The 22328-nt window shown below is 38.9% G+C and overlaps 2 protein-coding genes across 29 annotated transcripts in view; one reads left to right on the top strand and one right to left on the bottom strand.

Annotated features, from left to right (window-relative positions):
* LOC146381256 (ankyrin-3-like) overlaps positions 1-22328 on the top strand; it is a 182524-nt gene that overhangs the window by 72422 nt on the left and 87774 nt on the right. For 27 of the 28 annotated variants that reach the window (XM_084937203.1, XM_084937200.1, XM_084937199.1 and 24 more), the window contains 2 exons: positions 19188-19289; positions 19732-19830. In XM_084937203.1, the coding sequence (XP_084793329.1) occupies positions 19188-19289; positions 19732-19830 (201 nt within the window). Of the gene's footprint in view, positions 1-11295; positions 11399-19187; positions 19290-19731; positions 19831-22328 lie in introns of those variants that run through there. The other variant, XM_084937201.1, reaches the window with a different exon arrangement.
* Positions 1915-7484, bottom strand: LOC146381257 (microfibril-associated glycoprotein 4-like). Its single transcript, XM_084937196.1, has 5 exons — positions 7337-7484; positions 6221-6418; positions 5743-5839; positions 5383-5550; positions 1915-5255 (listed from the first exon to the last, which is right to left on the bottom strand). The coding sequence occupies exons 1-5, from the start codon at positions 7340-7342 to the stop codon at positions 5005-5007; spliced, it is 720 nt and encodes a 239-aa protein (XP_084793322.1). The 5' UTR covers positions 7343-7484; the 3' UTR covers positions 1915-5004.

The raw sequence follows: 22328 nt of genomic DNA, 5'->3' as shown, positions 1-22328 counted from the left end.
TGCATTGTCATGAAATTTTAAAATTACATTTAACGAACATAGATGATGAATCTATGGGCGGATCTAGAGAAATCTTCTTCTTAGGGTGGCATGGAAATCAAATGGGGTGTCAAAATCAAAGAAATTTTTTAATACATATGCAGATGTTACATCTGTTTAAAATACTTCAAATATAAAGTATACACGTTTAATATAAATATAGTCTATAACTTAATTTGTTTCTTTGCCCCAGATAATTAGACAATTCAGTTACATAAAACATGCTAATTTTTATTTCATGCATGTATAGCCTATATAATAAGTATGTAGTCCACGAAGTATAAAATCCAGAATGCTTAATGCTTAAATTTCCACAAAATGCCACAAATCTGCAGTGTCAGATTTTTCTATGGGGGGGACAATATACAATATATTCAGTTCTAGAATTTATATTCAGTGTTAATTGTAGCTAGGCTCAAACTCTTAATGCTATCTTATTTTAATAGGCAACACTGTTATATGCAAAACTAGGGTGGCACTAGGGTGGTACATGCCACTCCATGCCACTCCATGCCACCCCTGTAGAGCCGCCCCTGGATGAATCCTGCTGACTGATTTTTGTTTTCCTCTGAATTATTATGATTTATTGTTACTTGTGTTGCCTGCAGGAGGATTATGACTTATCCAGTTATATATCTGCATCCATTGGACAGAGGAAATTTGTTGACTCTGGTTAGTGATGTGTGATACTTTGAGTGTACCCCATAATGTACAGGACAGTTAGATGGCAGACTTATATGTATGTAGTTAGTGAAGTCCGACGTCAGGCACAGCCTGCCATGGTAAACACACTAAACATTGCTTTTTTAATATGCTGATGTTGGCTTTTAGAACTTATGTATCCGAGCACAGCCGCTGCCAAGATGGATCTAACCTCTTAGCCTTGTTAAACTCTAATATCAATATATCCCAAAAATCCAATATCAGTAAAGCTATTTGTATAATGAGGGAAAATTGATGTTGCAAACAGGATTTTGTGTGTGCATGTACAGACAGTGTGATTGTTGACTTGCACAACACACTTACTGCTCATCCCTGCTGATGCATTACGTGCTATGCATGCTGTTGGTCCCGGGCAGATGTTAATTTATTCATGACCAGTGCTCTGTCTCTGTCAGGGAAGATTAGCAGCGAGCAGTGGTACAGTACCTAATCCTATCCTCTCTTTTCTTCATTTTGGACCTTATTGTGTTTGCTTGCTGTCAAGTAAACCATATTGAAATTAACTCTGCTTTAGGGGTGTTTTGGGGAAGGCTAAGAAAACACGACTGACTTCTGTCTGAAGGTGTTTCTATCTCATTTCTTGTTTGTCCTTTCTTCTGAGCAGTCAGTCAGTCTGTCTGCTTCTCAGTGATCATACGCACCCATATAGACGTGCAGGGAGCCTTACATCAGCACAGCCCCTGTAATCCAGCAGCAGAGCAACGTCATCTGCTGCCATCCAGTGAGAGGAGCGGGGGACGGGTTTGCCAGCCAACTGTAAGGAGACCTAATGAGGCATAGGGCTTCCTGATGCATGGCACATGTGGTTTCAGCCGGCGTTTTAACTTCTTAAAAAGACACTAAAAATATAACCAATTTGTCATTCAGTCATGGGAATGTGCTTCAGAAGAAGAACAGATGTGGAGTCTGTCACGATGAGCTGCCGTGAAATGTGAAAAGAAATGACAGAAAAGGGGAGTTCAAGAGTTGCTGTGTTTTTATCCTCCTCCATCTGTATCTCAAGTGCTGTGAGAATACAGAGACTGCAGTAGCCAAGCAGCCAATCAGATTGCGGCACTCAGAAGCCAGTCAGAGGCAAGACAACAGACATGCCCAGAAACACACAGGTGCTTTCATCTGCTTATTCTGTGCCGGTTTTATAATATACACAATAATGGATGAGACTGTTTATCAAAGAAACACAGTTTTATGTTGCATTCTTATGCAATCAAGACTTTATTAAAAATGACTTTTGCATAAAGTAATAAAAACACATTACAACAAACTGAGATAGGACCTTCTCATTGTTTACATGTTTTACACTCAGAACTGGATTTTTTTTTTTACATTTTTTACAAAAATGTTTTTTCTCTCTTGCTGCAGTTGATGTAGTGTTACTGAAAGGCCACTAGGGACTGATAGAGGACCTGAAAAATGAGCTTTGTATTTGTGAGACTGTGCACATTGTAATGGTTTAGTTAAAATACTTAACACTTACACTTAAAAGCAGTCTTTTTTGCAAGTGCATACAAATTTTAATGTTATTCTTATAGTTACAAGTTATATATTTGAAATTCCAACAGGGTTGTAGACTTTTAATCATCAACAAGTTTGGCTTCTGGGTTCAGCTTTTTAATATTTGTTTTTTCTTGAATGGTTCTAAATTGAATATCACAAACTCTACAGCAAGTCTGGGTACACTGTTTGGAGACAGGTTGCCTCCTGCCAGACAACCTGCACAGTCACCTTGGGTTCACCTTGCATGCCTCGCCTCACCCAGAGGTTAATGGGAGGATTGCTCAACCTCGGGGTCTCCAGTTGTTTGCTACAACTGCTTGCAATCGGTCACTGAATGCAAAAAATCACCACAAAATCGCCACAATTGTATTTTCTAGCTGGGATCCTATTTTGTGCTCTAGTGTGACTGAAGCACATTCAGCAAAGATATATAGTGCAGAAGAAGATGCTCTACATTTTCACTAGTACAGCGTCTCCTTCTCTATAATTTACAATATTCTGAAAACTGACTGGAGGGCACGTAGCAGAGTAGCATCACAGCTGTGTATTTGGTTTAAGTTCTTAACTAATGTGTAAGACACATGGCTGAAGAGTAAAAAACAAGACAAAATATAGAATATTTAACATGAATAGGAATCCGACCAGACAGTCAGTGCAATTTCTTTCTTAGTCTGTGCTTGTGATCTCTATAGATCGGTACCAAAACATTTTGAGGTTTAAAACCTGCCTCTGCTGATATAGCTGTCTGTTGCTTTACCAACCATCACTATGTGTGTGTAACATCTGTACACCATTGTACACAGATTTTACTGGTGCCAGTCCCACCACATCCATGCCATGTGGGTTACTTTCATTGTCAGTTCTTATAGTTTTAGAATCAAAAGGCCCCAACTGGCCCACAACATTAAATGAACTTGTGAAATTTAGGAACCTCAGTTGCCATGGCAACCCATCCTTCTCAAATTCATTTTGCCTCCCTTCACAGAAGCCATAAAATACCAAATACGGATCATTAAACTCTGTGTATGTGGGGGAGTGTGTCATGGTTAACTCTGATTCTGTGGAGCCTTCTGTGAAATCCTAGGCGCAACATACCTGCGGTGACAACAGAAATATATTCCTCTCTTTGTTTATTCCTAGAGTTCATACACATAAAATAGTGCTGCAAATTAAAAATATCTTCAGGGTTTGTCAGGTTCTGAGACATTTTAGCAAATCTTCAACACTGGAAACAGCTTCAGGCTAAAGAAAAATGTGTTTAATAAGCATTTAAATAAGGGTATGACCTCAACTAACAAGGTTAGCATTTATAAGTTATACCAGTGAGTCAAAGCTGTGTTTTTCTAAGTTTAGTTGTGTGTGTTGTTAAAGATGAGAGCTAATCCTTAATATTGTCATCTCAGACACGTAGTTTTCACTGAAAGCACAGAAGCCCCACCCACCTGCTATTTAAGCTTTCTGTCTATGAAGGGCAGCCAATTGGAAGAGGAGTAATTAAGAGCTTGTTTCAGACAGTGGAGCGCACAGTATAAGATAAATGAGGATTTTGAACTGCAGTACACCTCTGGACCTCTAATTAGCCTCTATTTAAGTAGAGGCTGATATTTTCTTGACAAATCTTCACACCAGAAATAAACAAATTTCCCACGTGTGGGACTAATAAAGGTTATCTTATCTTAACAAACAAACAAACAAAAACATTAAATAGATTACAAATGTACTTTTGTGTTTTTAATACGATTAAACAGCCAAGCAAAATGTGTTTAAATAGCATACGATAATAGAAAAATTAAAAAGAAAGACTACATGTAACCAGTCAAAGCAGGACTCAATAATTACACAAAGCATGGTGTAAATCCAAACAGGTTCACTAATATCACCCAAATTAACATCTAACAGATATGCATTTAGCTCACTTTTAAAGCATCTGTGCAATGTGAATGTCTTCAAGTCAAGTCAGGCTTTAGGCTGCAGCTATAGACAGTTAGAGCTATAAAAGATGGATGTAGCTTTTACCATGACGTCATCCGCTGGTTTCTGATGTGCCATTTTGAAGCCTTGACATGAGTGTTTCTGCTGTTGCCATCTTGTATGCAAAAAGCCAGTTGTGACGAGCAGGGCCAGGTCTGACGGTGACTTGTGATCAACATTTCATTAACAAATGAAAATGTGGTTTCATATCATAGATGTACAAGATTTACAAATTAGACTTAATTTAGAGCCTGGGACTGTTTTTTGTTGCGTATGAATACATAATGTTGTGATTTTTGTCCGTATCTCTGGTGGTACGCTGAATCTAAATAGGTGATCATGAAGGAACATGTCATTATCAGCGCTTTTTGGTCAAAAAAATATTTCCGTTGTTATTTTGTTTGTGTATTTTTCTGTTTGGAAAACTTTATGGAGAGATTTCTTATCTGTCCATAATTTTATTAGAAGTGAGGGTCTTTAAACTTGCAAAGTAAATAACGTTTGGACTCAATCCATAGGAGAGATTTTTCAAAGGATTCTCTGTCATGGTTGGTTAGACATTGAACATTTTTGCTTCATATCATAACAAGCATATGTACTAAAGTAAGTAAGATATGAAGACATAGTCCTAATGTTCTTGAAAATATCATAAACTAATGTGGATACAGGGACTATGTTAATAAATACAAAAGTTTCACAATTTTACAAAATTGTAAAATATTTCAAATCTAGTCACATTGCTAGTTCTCCAGGTTGTTGTGTTTTGGTTGGTTTTTATGTAGCAGCTGGTCTAATTTTCATTACCATGGTTTTTAGGGAGTATTCAAGCCCTTTAAAAGTTCTCCAGTGCACGCCAGTTAAACGGGTTGAAGGTCCCCACATGTAGATGGCATTGGGGTTGGCAGCATAGCACGAGCTGTACCAGAATCCTCCATAGCACACCATGGCACAGTTCGAAGGATGTGTATCTTGATCATTGTCAATGGTAGTGAATTTCATTCCATTGTGAATACTTAGAGAGTCTCCTGGAAAAACAAAACAAAGCAGAAAACACAAATTTTGTTTCAACTACTGAAAAATCCTAACTTTGCTGGTAGATTATGAGTAGATAAAGTAAAAAGTTCTTATGAAAGAGAGAACAAAAAGTCCCACCTGCTGCCCCTTTGATGAAACTTCCCAGGTTTAACTTATATCCATCTGACCCTGGGCCAACAGAGAAGGAGGAGTAATGGGCAAAGACCTTCTGGCCTTCAAAATCTTCCATGTCGACCTTCAGCTCATAGTTCTTGCCTTGGGTTAGCAGATGCATTGTCTCCAGGCCTGGGAAGATAAAACAGTGAGCAACTGTGATCATCTGAAATAAACTGTTTTAGACAAATTTGATGAGTTTGAGCCGATGTTATTGTTGTTAAGATAAAATAATTTAATAACAGTAAGGTTTATTGACTACTCAAAATACGATCAATCAGAAGTAAAGGCAAATTTAATCCAAAAAAGAACGATGAATTTTACCCAGCCAGTACTCTCCAGCAGCGCTCCCAAATCCGGTTTTGTAGTGCTCCCACTTCTTGAAGAAGTTCACTGTGCCATCTTGTCTTCTCTGAATCACCTGGATTTAACAGAAGTTTCACACAAACTGTCAGTAAAAGGCAAATTATAGACCCCCCAGCAAAAGGACTCCTTTTAGCTTTGCTAACTTCACACAGGGTAACTAAAACTAAAAGGTCTTCTGGTGCTTCTCCCTTACCTTTAGATTTAAATATATCTGTGTATAGAGATGATCCTTGAATAAAACCAGTCACCCATGAGCATAAAGAGATATTTAATACGAAATTCTGACTGTGTTAAACATGAATTTTTGAGCCAAGATGTGTGAAGCAGTTCATAAAGTTAATATAGGTAAGTTCTGGCCAGATCTCTATCTCTTATTTCAAGATCAAAATCAGAAGAGGTAGATTAGTTTGGAAAAAGAGGGCTGAGCAATCCTCACTGTCCATTTTTCTGCTGAGTTGTCGATGTCGTCTTTGCTCATGTCACAGTAAACCTGCACAGGAGAGGTGGAGCCAGCTGGATAGATGGTGTATACTCCATCCACGCCTGCACCACCTCTGTAGATGTCACTACAGTCTGTGGGCAGAAGGGATTGATAAACTGCTGCAGGCAGCAGCACTGCGAACACAAGTCTGATCTACAGCAAAGAAAAAATAATGTCTGTCAAAGTTAAGGTTTGTAACAGGATCATGCACATTTCAGATGATACCTTAAGTTTTTAACATTTTCATAACACAAGGAGGCAAGCGGTTTTTAGATAGATATTATTAATTTACTTGAACTTCTCATGGCTATTATGGTACTGCAAGGTTTTTCTGGAGCTAGCTTAAATATGAAATGATTTTTATAGTATTAACCCTCAAACTGCACTGAAGATATATTTATTTGTCATGTTGTGTGGACTTGTTTGACATCATATTAGTTGAAGATTTGGTGTGAAGTACACAGAGGCTTTACCAGGAGAAATGATGGTTGCTGGGATTAGGCCTATAATCTGTTAGTCATGAGTCAAGCTCTGTTATCTCTATATTTGATTGCTTGGCTCTCAGGTGGTGCTGAAGAGATCTGTCCTCTCTCTATCTCTAGATCCTCAGTTAATGAGTGCTCTGCTCCTGCAGTAGACTTGACTCTACTTCTCTACTTTGCCGTCTCTAATTTTATTGGAGAAGGTGGCAGTGATGCAATTTAATGATCTTGCTGGAGTAAATATGCAGTGCAAGGCTGTTTGACACGGTTTTAAAATGGCTATGGTTCTCCACAAATTTGCTCAATGGTTGTGTCTCGGATAGATTTTATTTGTGATTAGAGCCTCCGGGTTAATGCTAACATGCACAGGGCACTTGTAAGAGGCTAAGGCTAAAGAAAAGTGTGGCTAATATCAGGCAGGCACACACTAAACTACACTTGAACAGCCATAGAAGGAGAATGGGGTTGCAAATAAATTATTTTAAATATTGTGTCTGTGAAGTTGTAAGAAACTGTAACATTAAAGTATCGTTTATGATGCATGTGTTTTTAAAATAAGATTGTTTAGGCAGCATCATATGTTACATACCATCATTCTTTTACCAGCTTGAAGTGGTTACCAAAGAGAAGCCACTGCAGATGTCCTGAAAAGAAAGAAGAGACAGTTTTAGCTTTTAACAGATTCTATAAAGTTGATTATAGGAGCCAAACATGCAGTGGAGTCAGATACTACCTTACCAGTTAAGTGCTGAACCTAATGTGTTTCCAGAGTAAGCAGCTTCTTTTATATTTGAGCAACTCTGACTGTTTCATCACCCAGTGTTTCCCCCGTGTTTTCCCACATGCAGTAACATAGTGTTTATTTATTCTCAGTATTTTTACCTCCCTCTCTTGCAGTTTGTGTTAGTACAGCAAATACATTGTATCTATTGTAGCGTTTCCAAAATCCCTTGTCTTTTGTTTGTGATTATCTCATTTTAAAATATCTACTGATTTTGGAAATTCGTTTACAAAACTTATTTTCACTGTTGTTTTAGGTTTGATTGAATATGTGGGCCTTTAGCTTCACTCTGTTCATTTGCTACAATATTTGTCAACTCACTATGTCAGATTAGGCTATGTTAGTCATAACATTTTGCCTTTTTGTGATTGCAATGTGCCCTTTCATCATAAATGGTAAATGGCCTGCATTTGTATAGCGCTTTTCTAGTCCATAGGACCCCAAAGCGCTTTACACTACATTCAGTCATTCACCCATTCACACACACATTCACACACTGGCAATAGCAAGCTACATTGTAGCCACAGCCACCCTGGGGCGCACTGACAGAGGCGAGGCTGCCGGACACAGGCGCCACCGGGCCCTCTGACCACCACCAGTAGGGGTTAGTGAACATGGGGTTAGTATCTTGCCCAAGGATATTTGGCATGCAGCCAGGAGGCAGCCTGGGATCGAACCACCGACCTTCTGATTAGTGGCTGACCTGCTCTGCCACCTGAGCTACAGCCACTCATAAATGATATGAAATGGGCAAGATAAATAATCAGGAGTTATAATAAAAAGGTAACCATAGTTTATTTGAACCATGACCTGAACAATGACGATATAAATCCCCCAAATTTAAAAAAGCAATAATTCAGTAAAGTGGCAAATTGTCTTTTTGTCTAAATCTGACCAAACATACATTTTTGTAGTTTTATCAGTTTTGCTCCACTCTCCACACATCAAATTTATTTCCACTGTGCTATTCAGAAAATAAAGTGTTGGCCAACTGTTGCCCTGCCACTACAGAAGTCAGGACATAAAATGCTTATAACTGCTGTTATGGATGACATCGCTAACTGACCTACTGTATCTACACATTTGGACTAATTTATTATAAACTGCTATAAGTAGAGCAACTCTGACATTCAAAGACACTTTGTTTGATGTTTCCAAGACACTAATGCTGCTTACCTAACTATCAAGTTAGCTCAAAACTGACTGCTAACACAATTGTCTCAAGCTTTATTGTCTTGACATGCCTGCTTCTAAATGGATTTTGTCTTGTTTACTGATATTCTCAGTCTCCCTGATATATTCCTCTATGAAGTTAACCAATGTTGTCTGTCTCTTTAATATCTCCCTAATCTACCTGCTGGACTTTGACCCTTGAAGTCTCTGCTTGTGTGTACTTGTGTATCTGTGAATCTCACTGTATTGATGAAGAAGGAAAGTCGAGGTAAATATTTTGCACATGTGTGTGTTGGTGGTTTTTACTCTGACACTTTTGTTGTGTGAGTAGATAAAACGCTGATACTTGACTGCCAAGTTTTTTGCTGCAGTTTATTTTAGGTGCAATGGATTGTGTTAACCGTTCAACCCACACACCTTTTTAGAGTCAGACAGGAATTTTCACAGGTGGAGAGATTATTGTACTCTTATTCCATCCTGCATTTATTGTAAGAAATATGCACACCTACCTCAGTTAAAGTATCATAATATGGTGCACCAGTGGGCAAGCAGCATGTAATAATAATAATGTATACTTTATTGATCCCTGTGGGGAAATAACTTGTTTTTCTCTGCATTTGACCCATTCACTCAGTGAAGCAGTGGGCAGCCACTAAGCAGGTGCCCGGGGAGCAGTGTGTAGGGACGGTACCTTGCTCAGGGGTACCTCAGGGTAGCCGTTTAGTGGACTCGAACCCCCGACCTTCCGATCATGAGGCGACCACTCTACCTACTGAGCTATCCCTGCCCTATATGGCTATTGTAGCTGTTAAGGTCACACTGTTTTTATAGTTATATAAGGTTAGATAGGGTTAGACAGACCAGTGATTGCAAACCAAGGGCTTACATGCTTCCAAATGATCACAAGAGAACTGTGAGGGTTCATGGGTTTAAAGGGAAAATGTGTTTCTAGTGAAACTGTTAACTCAGACTTTAAGAAGGACCTTCTATGTTAGTTTCCAACTCCATAATTTTATTTTTGAACTCTACTAGTGTATCTTTGAAGTGATTACAGTTTAAAATAACCCTTAATTTTATTATAAATTGCTTTGCGCGTGGCCTCATTTCAACCTCCATCTGAATGAACCAAGTTTCCATTTAGCCAACTTTCTTACAATTTACTGCTAATGGCTTAAAACAGGGTGAGCGTCTGTACTCTGAGCTAGAGCTGTGTGCCTACATGACCCTATGAGGATGTCTGCTCAGTGACATGATATAGAGCCAAAAGCAGAAAAAAATTGTCTGAAGTCTGAGTTTTTGGCTCACACGAATTATTTGTAGTCAACCCATTCTTTTCCGCTTATCTAATACAAGGTTGCGGGGATGCTGGAACCTTTCCCAGCTGTCTTAGGGCGAGAGGCGGGGTATACCCAGACTGATATTGATGAGAGGCGGGGTCTGTCGTAGGGCTAAACACATGGAGATGGACCACCACTCGCACTCACATTCATACCTATGGGCAATTTTAAATCATGAATTAACCAAACCCCACTGACTGCATGTCTTTGGACTGTGGGAGGAAGCTGGAGTACCTGAAGAGAGCCCACGCAGACACAGGGAGAACATGCAAACTCCACAAAGAAAGGCCCTGGCATGATGGTGAAATTGAACTCAGGCCCTTCTTGCTGTGAGACAATATTTCCGTCAAGATTTCATATATTCGCTGTGTTTAAAAGCAGAATCTGCCATCATAATGGTTTTTGACAGAAATTAAGGAGAAAGCATGATAGCTTCACTTGAACTTTGCCACTTTGTGGGAGGGAGGGGGGGCAAAATTACATGATAGCTTTGTGTGAGCCTCAGGCCAAAAAGGTTGGGAGCTAAATTCTTAAAAACTTATTACATTTTAAATTCCTCTTAAATATAAAGAAGTGAAAAGAACTAGATGGGATTTTTTAAAATGTTGCTTTTAACAAGTAGCTGTTGGCATTATTATGTATCTAAAAAATAGATAAAAAAAATTAAGGACTTCAGAAAGAATCTCTTTATAAAAAGTCTTGAGTGTTAGTCTCTGTATGTGTTCAGGTTTTACAGCCAGTCTGATGTGCATATGTTTATCGAGACTCGGATTCATGAGCGTGAGTCTAGTTTTTTTATTGTGAGCTCTTTTGTGGATCTTAAATTTTGAATTACTGTGAAACTAGTTAGAAGTAATTATACTAAAACAAACCTTTCTTTAAACAAGTTAGTCCATTTGGGAAACTAGACAAACATTTTTAACCTTAATAAAAATCAAAACTTGAAAATAGAAAACTCTTAGCACACTGGCGTGCACACTCAGAGCCTCTGTCCTCTGATCCTGTGCCGCCACCTGGTCTAAGATTAACGCCGGAAGTCTCCTGCCTCCCCCATCCCTCCCTCTCGTCCTCCTCCATGCTCTGGACTTTCTCACTGCAAGCCAGGTATTTTTAGCTGTGACATAATGCTCCCCTCTCTCTCTTTCACTCACAGCCTTTCACTCTCTGTCTTTCTCTCCCTCCCTCCCTCTCAAACACCGACAGTCCCTCCTCCTACTCCCTCTCCTCTCTTGCCCCCATCCCTCTCTCCCTAGCTTCCAGGCTAGGGCTTAGCTGCTTTAATTGACTGCTCAGGTTTCACACTTTCAGCTGCGGGCTGAGAAACATGGCAGTGGAGGAGGCAGCAGAGTATTTGGCAGAAGTAAGTCTTTACTGTACTTTACTGTAAAAGTCACTGAGCTCACAGAGTTAGCCTCCTGTCTGCTGATATGCTGCTGTAATGCTAACAGGACTAGAGATTGTGTAGCTGGTGGGATTTAGTGGTGTTGTAGCAGTTACCCGTCCAGACATGAGACACTGTCGAATGATGGTGATGGGAGATTGTAGACTGGGGGGCTGTTGATGGGATGGGTCGCAGTGATAACTCTGCTGCACCACTCTGCTGCAGTGCGTGTGTGTGAATGGATGTGTGTGTGTGTGTGTGTGTGTGTATGCACTCCTGTGTGTCTTGTTGCAATCCTAACTACTTAACTGTGATTGCACATATATAAAGTCCCCTTTATTGTGTTTTTATAAGTCTGTAGATACGATTTCCAGTGGATACAGTTTCATGTTACAGACTGATATGAATGGAAGTACCTGACCTTGGATAGTGGCGCATGCTCTGTATTGTTTGTGGAAAAAAGAAAACAAAAGAGCAAAAAAGGAAGCTAAAAACAACAAGAATGGTGAAGATTGGTGCTTTAATTCATTATTAATGTCGCTTTCATTCAGCTGTAGGAGTGAGGTAGAAAGGCAGCTTAAACACTGTTATGTCTTCAGTAACCTGCTGATATGTGATATACTCTATGCAGCATTTTCTGTCTTACTGTAGCCAAGCAGTAGTTTAACAGTAGTTAAAGTGGGGTCACGTAATATGTAACCTGGTTAAACACACAAGTGGGAGGGTGTTAATCTTAATGCCCTGTGGAGTTAGCAGAATACTGTTTGAGTTTTAAAAGTGTGTCTATAAAATTAGATTCTACACAAAAGCTAGCTGGTGATATGTATGACTAACTCTCACTCTCGTCCCTCGGCGTCAGGGGGCAGCTCTCATGTTGGAATGTGTGTAACTGTATGAGTGTGAAGTGGCGTGTTGTGGAAAAAGAGCGACAGAAGCATTCTTTGCATATCTCTTTCACAGATAAATAAAGTTGCACTCGAATGGCACTTAGCAAAAAGCTGAGCAGGTCTCCACTCACATGGCAATTTAAAACATGAGCTTTGGGGTAAACAAAGTTTTTGAGTTTGAAGCCTTTATGGTTGCGCTCATGTTGTTACAATCCTACTAGGTTGAAGTCCTACAAACTAGATGGCAAACTAAGTGGAAGTTATACACAATAAAACTTGCAAAGTTATTTTGTAGCAAGGTAAATGTTACATATAATTATTTTTAATTACATGTCTGTTGTCTGACTAATTATTATTATTTTCACTGACCAACCATTTAGTTGTTATACAAAATGTATTAATGAGACCAAAAGCCCTGAATAGCTGTCTTCAAATAGATTTTCTTTTTGTTGATCCAAGAGACCTTACAGGAAACCCAGTTTTCTGTAAGGTCTGAAAAGACAAATAAATAACCAAATACATTCTTCAGCTCCACTGTAGACAGAAATATTGTGATAAAAGTGACAACTGTGTTGGCTCACACCAGCCAGGTTGGCACAGTATCAGAGCGGAGCAACCTGAGAGCGATGATAACAAATTTATTGGAAGTGTGTGAGGAACTGCAGACATCAACTTTCATTTGAAAAGGAAAACATGATTCTTGGTTCTATTATTGTAGCTGAATGGCCTTCGTGGGCAGACATTCCTGAGTGCACGTAACCTCTCCGGTCACTTTGTTGAGCACACCGTGCTTATATCAGAATGAACTCCCCTTTGCCTTCAGAACTGCCTTAATTATTTGTGGCATAGATTCAACAAGCAGATCCTCACATATTGTTAACCATATTGACTTGATAGCATCAGACAGTCAGTCGAGCTTTGTGACGTGGAATGTTTTCCATCAGAAGATGTGTGCACTGTGGTCAGATTTAATACTCATGTTGCCTGTGGCCTACATCATCAGACTGAACCATTGATACAAGGCAGGCAACGTTTTGGTGAGCAGGTGTTTCCTGTTCTTAGCTGACAGGTGTGCTATTCTTCCGCTTTAGCCTATCTGCTTCAAGGTTCAACTTGTGCGTTCAGAGATGCTTTTCTGCATAGCTTAGTTACTACGAGTGGTTATTTGAGGTGCTTTCGTATCAGCTTAAAGCTGTCTGTCTATTCTCCTCTAACCACTCACACCAACAAGACATTTTCACCCAGAGAACTGCTGCTTACTGAATATGTTCCCTTTTTTCTCTGTAGCCCCAGAATTGGTTCGGTGGAAAAATATGGGCTAGGATTACATTTAACCTCCTAAGACCCGAACTCTTCCACGGCATGCATTTTTAATTTCTCTTTGAAATTTGGGCATATTGGGGGCCGATGAATGTAAAAACAAAGAATTACCAGATTTTTTTTACCTTATTTTTGTTTTTAAGAAAAATAAGAGCCACATATGAGGATATTCATTTAAACTTTTGATAGAACAGTAGCAGTATAATGTCCTCGTAAGTGGACCTTGTAGAGCAAAATTGAGTATTTTGGTCTAAATAACCCAAAATGTGATGTCCACATATGTGGGCGCCAGGTCCTAGGAGGTTAATCCATCTCTGGGTGTAAATAAAAGAACATAACATGTAAGTTTAAGTTGCAGCACTTTACTTTGTTAAATAGATATCCTTAATTTAACTAGGTAAAACTCTCAGTAAGAACAGTAAACATCTTCTTCAAGCAACCTGGCCAAAAAAAGAAAGTAAATATTTTGTGAGCGTAGATACAAATGTAGGTACGGGTCTTAATTTGATTGGGTATTTTCAGTATCCAGTACATACAAGTATGCAACTGGGTTTTCAACAAAAACAACAAGTGTGTTTAGTGAAAATATAGCAATTAAATAGTCAAAAACTGCTTTTCTCTCAGTCTTTGAAAATGTACTTAAATTTCTCCAGAGTAAATAAGTGTAAATAAATGTATTCTGGAGCTCAAACTCCATTGTTTTCTTTCCAACACATGTTCATACACGGATAAAAAGGATCTCTCCCCAGCACAGGTTAATGTCAAAAATACTCTGTGTTTATTCAGCTTTAGTCTAGCTGTGCATTTGTGTTGGTAACAGAGGCAGAAAATAAGGGTTTCTTTTAATGAACATTTCAAATAAAAGCTATGAAAATATTTAAAGATTATATTAAAAAAATGTTTTGGTGTCTGTCTTCATCTTGATTACCTGCCATGCAGCAGACAGTCACAGCAGTGACGTGGTTATTTTCAGTGTCGTGTGCTGTGCATCAGCTGATGTCAGCCTGACCAAACTGGGAAGTCCTGAGCTGGACTGGTGCTGCTCTTTGACCAGAGTACTTTTCCAGAGAATGCCGCTTTGAACTGGAACTCTGATAATGCCCTGAATTCTAAGCAGCCCAGGCTGCCCCCACATTAAATTTGAAAGGCGTGGCACCAGGCCTTACAATCCGTCTCTGGGTTTTAAAAATCTCCACGGCACACTGTTTCCAGACTGGTAGAAAGAACTCTTAGTAAATATTTTATTTTGAAATATGCAATTGTATTTGATTACTAAGAAATGTTTTTGCATGCAATTATTTGTAGTAAACATTAAACTGTGTTGCAATTTTTTCTGTCACATGTTGTTTTTATTCTTTGGATTAAAGATTATACTTTTTGTTTAAACATCCAAACTATTGGGACAATTTCTGCATGATTCCCTCATAGAGAGAAGAAAATATCCTTTTATTTTACAGAAATAATATGGGGACGCTATTATATGTTTCGTTTTTACATTTGCACTGTTGATGATATAAACTGAATTATGTCAGGGCCAACTCTGGCAAACAGGATAGTCTTACTACTAGAGCGTTTTATATTAGTTGGGACAGTTTACTAGATCAGTGTTATTGATATGGTTTCTATTTTGTTTCAGGTTGAGTTACATGTTACAGCAAGGCCAGGCAAAAAAGTATGCAGGGATCCTCCATAGAGGTCTAAATAATGACAAGAATCTGTAACCTTTACAAAAGCTGCAATGCAGTACTTTCACTAAAAGTAATGTTAAACTCCATTAGAGAGGTTACTTGCAGTTTCAGTCATCCAGGAAACTCCTGTGTTTGACATCCTGTAAGCTCTCCTGTGTGTTTGCGTATATGTGATGATGACCTTAGATAAGATCTATTCACTGAGTGGGAAATGACCTCAGCAAATAACACAGCTCATGGTGCAATGAGCTTGACTTGATTGTTCGTATCACTGTAGAGATTTTTACATTGTGCAAAGACTGATTGTGAAATACACAATACAGTTTAAAGCAATAGCCCAGTTTATTCAGTTCAATTATGCTTTTAATGAAAACATTAAGGCTGCTATAATCTGTATTTTTACAGGAACAATGCATCAAAGGCAAAGTTGAAAGCCGTAACTTGATTCAAAGTGAATTCCAGCTTTGCTGCTTCAGTTCATTGTTATTGGTCTTTTGTGATAGCAGGCAGCACTTACAGTTCCTGCTCCATGACAGAGAAATGTAGCTGGAGACTAGCTGGTGAGCACAGCATAGCATTTAGCAGGGAATGTAGCTGTGTTGTTCAAGTATTTGGAGGTTTTGTTGATGAGTGCAGAAAAGGTGGAGTTGATGTACCGTTGTGGTGAAAGCAGAGCCAAGTGTTAAGCAAAGCTGTTGATATACTGGTTTTTGCTTTCATGTATGACCATCAACTGTGTGTAGTTATTGAAAGAACAGGATCAGAAATACAAGTGACAGAAATTATTTTCCTCTAAAGCCTGTCTGAGCTCAGTCTTAGAGATCAGTGAGTTCAGTTATTTTGTCAGAGCTCAGAGTAGAGCCACCGTTCCTCCAAACATCAAAGTAAAAAGGAAAAGAGCACGCTGAAGTGTTCTGATTAGCATCCCTCCTGGACACCTCCTAGCTGAGGTGTTCTACCCCAGACACACACATTGTGCCTCTTGACTGGCTTGGGATCACCTAGCCAGAACAGCTTGAGGAGGTGCATAGGGAGAAGGGAATTTTTAAGAAATCACACTCTTCTCTTTTTTAAACTACTTTAAAGCTGCAGTTTAGCATTTGCCATCATCCATGTCATGGTAAACAAATTCTTCTGTAACCATTCTCAGTGATGCTTGAAAGTAATTGTATGTTAGTGAATTAAATTGTCTTTAGTGAAGTGAATTCTGTATCAAACACTATGTGAAAATGGGTTTGTGAATGATCCCAGATGTGAAATTAAGATAATCTCCTGGAATGATAGGATCTGCCTAATGCTAACTTTAAATCCTTTCATCTACTTTGTTGAGAATACTGCAGGTTAATGGGCACATGAGCAAATAGTAATTTGAGAGTGCCTATCCTGTGCACTGTGTGGGCATCCATTCAACTACATGGGTGTGGTAGGCTGAAGAATCACAGCACTGCAATCATGAAATCAAATACACACACACTGACTATCTGCCATCTTTTCAACCTTTCTGCTGTCACAGCGTGCTCAAATTCAGCCTGTTTCTGCTCTGCCTACATGGGCCACACCCTGAAATCCTGGCACACAGGGACAGATATAAACATGTGCACATACAGCATGTTCACTTCCCTCTTTCAGAATCCTCAGCTCAGCTTGATAATGACACATGTTTGCAGCTGTGACAGGTTAACTGCAAATAGCTCTTCAGCTGCTGCTACTGCTCCCCTTGGAGACACAGTTAGTCATCAGGGGTGCTCGCAGTAGATGTTAGGGTTGACTGTGTGTGTTTGGTATAATTATACTCCCTTTGCAAAAAAATACACTTTACTTTTCAAAAACAATAATTTTGGATGCTCCCAGCATCAAATGCAGGTTTGACAGATTTGTGAGTGCACACTTTATTCAAAACCTAGTGAGGGTTTAATCATGTTTACTACTGGGTAGCTGTAGCTCAGGAGGTAGAGCAGGTCACTTACTGATCAGAAGGTTAGTGGTTTGATCCCTGGCTCCTCCAGTCTGAGTGTGAATGTGTATGAATGTAGTTAGGAAGCAGTCAGTTTAGAGAAAGTGTGTGATTGGCTGAATATGGCATGTTATATGGAGCACTTTGAGTCATCCAGGAGAGTAGAAAAGTGCTATATAAGAATCAGTCCATTCACTGTCTGAACAGAGTTTTGTCATGTTGCTTTTGCACTATTATGTTCTGGCACATGTTGTTATTACATGGCTTGATTAAGGTACACATTAGGCTTACATCTGGGGCCAGAGCTGAAACAGTTCTGGGCCAGCACAGGACCACCAGTGTGTCTGCCAGATGTGGCCCATGTGTGGGCCACATCTGGCAAACCTGGTCTGGACCAAAGGACCGTCATTCTTTGCAGTATGTGGGCATGTGTAAGCACATTCTGTGGGCCAGATCCTGGCCATACCAATTTTGCTATGTGGGTCAGTAGTCAGTCCCGTGTCTAGCCAGCTTTAAAAAATATTTGTTTTTATGTGTTGATAAGATGGATGTGATCATTTCGTACTAGTATAGTGTTTAGTATAGTGTTAAATCTATGCTATAACCTGATGTGCATCTTCTCAGAAATGTTGCTACATGTTGTAGTTTTATAGATGCCAACAACTGTGATAGGCCTGCTTGATAGAAATATTGGTTAACAGAAAGATTAATACCTCTGTAAAACAAAATGCAATAGGCTGAAATAAATGTAGCATGCTCATTATGCTAATATATAATACTCTGCCAGTTTAGACATGCCATTTTTCACATTTTCATAGTGCTGACAATGCATTTACAGATTAATTTGGTACTGATCTTCTCTTCTTCCTGCATCCAAGACATATTACCTCACTGCAGAGCGTTGTAAGCACACCAGCAGATGAGTGTAAATGAAAATAATGAGCTTTAGTCTTAAAAATGTGGTGTCTTGTGTTCCTAAAGTTGCACAGGTACCACTATGCTTGTTTGTGATTTAATGCTTCCCAAAAGAAAGGCTGCATTAGTGACAAAGTACTTCTACTTCATCTGATTGTGATCGAATGTTATTGATTCTTTATTTAGTTACGTTGATTAGTTTCCTGAAATGTGCCTGAATAGAATATCAGTCAAAACAGGATAGCGAGTTAAATTTCTTAAGATGCAAATGCAAAAATATCTTCTTGCAAGTATCACGATAAATAAATTACTTTTACATATTTAATTTTAAGTCGGGGTTGTCAAATTCAGTTAACTCAGTGCAGTTTGATGTTTAGCTTAATCCAGATGCGTCATTGAATCTGTAAAAAAATGTCCCATGCTGGCACCAATCAAACTTGAAAAAATGTATCAAGCAGAATAAATCCTGTGTTTTTTGGCTTGGATTTGGCAGGCTGTTTTTTCTTGGCTGGGTTTTAGGGAGTTTAACCCAGCAGGCATGTTGAAGACCACTTTATTTCTCTCAGACCCCCTCTTATAAATGTTTTCCTATTTTGGCTCTTATTCAGCTTCTTTGAGCCCTCAAAGGGTTTACCACACACATTCTAATCTATTCATTTTGGCTAATAACATACAAGCTTTGGGGGATTTACTCAACTTATCTCCTGTTGCAAGGATTCATAAGTAAGCTTTGACACAAAAATAATAGCCTCCAAGTTGTTTTTCTCAACATATTTCCAAAGTATTAAATAGTCTAAAGTAAGCTTCGAACATTAAATATTACTGCTGTTTTAGGATAATAAATACTTTTCTTTTTACATAGGAAAAGTTTATTTTAGCAGCATTCGAAGATTCTAATTGTTTGTGCATTAATTTTTTCCTGTGTGTGTCTTTTGTTCAGCTCGTTGTAATACATTGTATGTTTAGGATAATAATCATTTTCTCCTGTCTCTGTCTTCCTGCAGACAGACGTAAACGCTTGTTATCTGCGGGCTGCTCGGGCTGGCAACCTTGAGAAAGCGTTGGATTACCTGAAAAATGGGGTTGACATTAATATTTGCAATCAGGTAAGCTTGCTAATAAGACTGCACCACTGTAGAGTTTTTTAAAGTAAAATTTCTCTTTTCCAAATCACCATATAAACAACTCAAACCATGTATCCACAGTCTTTTTATCACTGAAACTCCAAACTCAGCTTTAAATTGTAGGAATAGTTCTTCTAGTTATTTATATAATTTGTGAAGCAGGCACAACCTTAGACTATTGCCATGCCTGCATGGTCACCAATTCAGCCTATGGTTTGTTGTGTTACATTCCCTAAATGCATGACTTACAGGAACTAAACTAAATTAGTTCAAGTATACCAAATGGTTTGGATTCCAAATCACACATAAAGAGTTTATATGTTGTATGTTAGTCTCAATAGAGACCAGATTTGCAGGGGAAAAAACAATAAAGATTATTTTAATTTAATCTCCATTCCTCTTCCTCTCTTTTCTTTCTCTCCAGAATGGCCTCAATGCTCTCCATCTGGCCTCGAAGGAGGGCCATGTGGAAGTGGTGGCTGAGCTCATCAAACAGGGTGCCAATGTGGATGCTGCTACTAAGGTGTGTGCCACCCAGGAGTCGCATAAACACACAATCACTCACACAGGCACACTGAGTATGCATGAATTCACAGACACACACACACAAGGTTTGCTGAGTCTGCACCTTCCCAAAGTCACATTGATTAAGCAGCAGGAGAGGAGATGAATGGCTGCATGTGAGCAGAGAGGTCAAGTACTGATTTAGTATAAGTCCTGTCGCGGACATTCCGGTATTTCACCACATAGGGCTTGTTGGTCTGGTAGTGTATGTAAAGTGTTTGACAGTGAAATGCTCCACTGCATTAAATTCATCCATTAGAAGAAAGGCGATTAAATTCACGATGATTGGATTTTCTGCCATGATGCTGACATCACCACACTAAACTAGGTTAGTGGGAGTAATTAGGTAATAACTCACAATTCTTACAGATGTTTCCCAGCACTGAAGCAGTCTGCTTACAACATTGTTTTTAAAAATACTAATACAGGGTCGTGGTATTAACACCAGAGACTTGCAGCTGATGCTCTTTGTGCCAATGTGCCATGCACTATTAGTTTACTTTGTCTGATTTTTCATTATATTGTTCACATCTGCGCGCATGAAAACTCCAAAATACTGGGTATAAATGTGTAAGCATTTGGTTAGGCTTGATAACCAAATGGTAAAAACCATTGGTAAAAACAGCTCAACAATTAATAAACAAAAGTGCAAAAAGCAGCTTAACAGGTGTAACAAGCAAACTGAAGTTGAGCTACCCTGCTACACCAGCTGACAATGTGATCCGATCAGCTAAAACTCTTCTGTAAATCCAATTGCAGTTTAAGTAATTTTAGCCTATGAGCAGTTACTCTTGCCCCTGCGAGCTGCTGTGCAACCCCTCTCCACCTGAGCTTCCCCTTTTCATGCTAGTTTTTCATACCTTTATAGAAAAGGCAGATCTGATAGTGCACATTTGCAGACAGCCTCTCCAGTAAGAACTTCACAGTGCTGCAAGTAGTTATTCACATAAAACACGATAGGCATGGTTACAGAAACCTAACTTGGTTACTCACATGGGAATTTTGTGTGACTATTCTGTTCTAATCTTTGAAAAGTCAACTTTCTAACTAGAATATCTGTCAGAAATGCTTCCAGAAGGTCAGATACCTTAGGAAACTCCATTATCTGTAACGTACCAAAGCTGATAATCCATTATTGTCCAGCTGCATATACAGGTGACATTTAATTGCACAGGGCAGAAAAAACACAAGAACAAGAGAATAAAGGAGAGGCCTTTGTAGCCCTGCAGGTGTGAGCATTGTAATATATCAATAGTTCTCTGGGACTGTAACCTGAATCCTTCCAGAAGAAGACAAATTCTGGTTTTATTATGTGCTTATATAGTAATTATGCAAGTTTTTAAAGTGTGGCTGTAATGGCAGCCCTTGTAAGTGTTTTATGTGCGACATAAGTGAGCCAAGGAAAGAATACACTACTGTACATTTCATTCAGTCACAATTTATGTTATGCTGTGATGGGGGAATCACTTCTATTCACTTTTAGCTTGAATTGCAAACTAAAACTACAACATTAGCAAAAACAACTATGTCAAGGAATGCTATAAAACTAGTCAGAAATTGACTAATAACAGGTATTGTCTGAACAGACATGTTACAAAAGCAGTTTAAAGGTGTCTGATGTGTATCCCTCACTCATACAATGGCTCCCAAATGAGCCATGAAAACTTCAAGAATCCCAAATTAATGTCAGAATCAAACCGTTGTATCTTGTTCTAAACTAGATTCAGCAGCAGTAGGAAGGAGAGGTGAAGCATGTGAGGAACGAAGCGAGGTGTATGTGCAGAGGGTTTAGTGGCAGTAAGAATGACAGCATGGCGACAGCTGCTGCTTGCTATGGCTCACACACATATAACAGGTGCATCCATTAGAGCTGCAGTATGAGTAATGCACATATCAGACTAGTTCTGCTAGTCTTTTCAGTATGTAGTAGTTTTCTTCTTTGTATTTCCATTTTTTTTCTCTTTCTGTGACTCTTGAACGTTTATCTTCCCGTTGCACAGTCTGTATCTGTTATTCAAGTTGAACCGGTGTTCAGAAGTAATGCTATAACCTTAATTTTCACCCTTAACTAATATGTGCATATGTGTTGTTCATGGTTATGTATATTTAATCTGTATATATCTGTATATGAATATGCTGGGTCTATGGACAAAGGGAAACAGGCAAAGTTTCTTTTGGTTGCACACAGTTAAACACTTGAGGTGAAGTGCAAAAGATGCAGTCTTATAATTAGCTAGCTGCTGACAACAATTTAGCTGTTTATGTTTCCAAATGAACAGTATCTGATGGTTACCGTAGACTGTGTTAGGGGCCTAACAAGTTATAAATAATGTGGCATCACCAACAATAACAGTCCTATAAAAGGAGAGGTAAAGCATTACTCTAGAAATGCTGTTTATTTCGGTAACAAAGCGCAAGACCAAGTTGACTGGTTATGAAGTATTAGTGCTTGCAAGT

This window comes from Perissodus microlepis, chromosome 8 (genome assembly GCF_051167445.1).
Source record: "Perissodus microlepis isolate ML-2025 ecotype Zambia chromosome 8, ASM5116744v1, whole genome shotgun sequence".
NCBI classification, from domain to species: domain Eukaryota; kingdom Metazoa; phylum Chordata; class Actinopteri; order Cichliformes; family Cichlidae; genus Perissodus; species Perissodus microlepis.
This window is presented reverse-complemented; position numbering and strand designations above follow the sequence as displayed.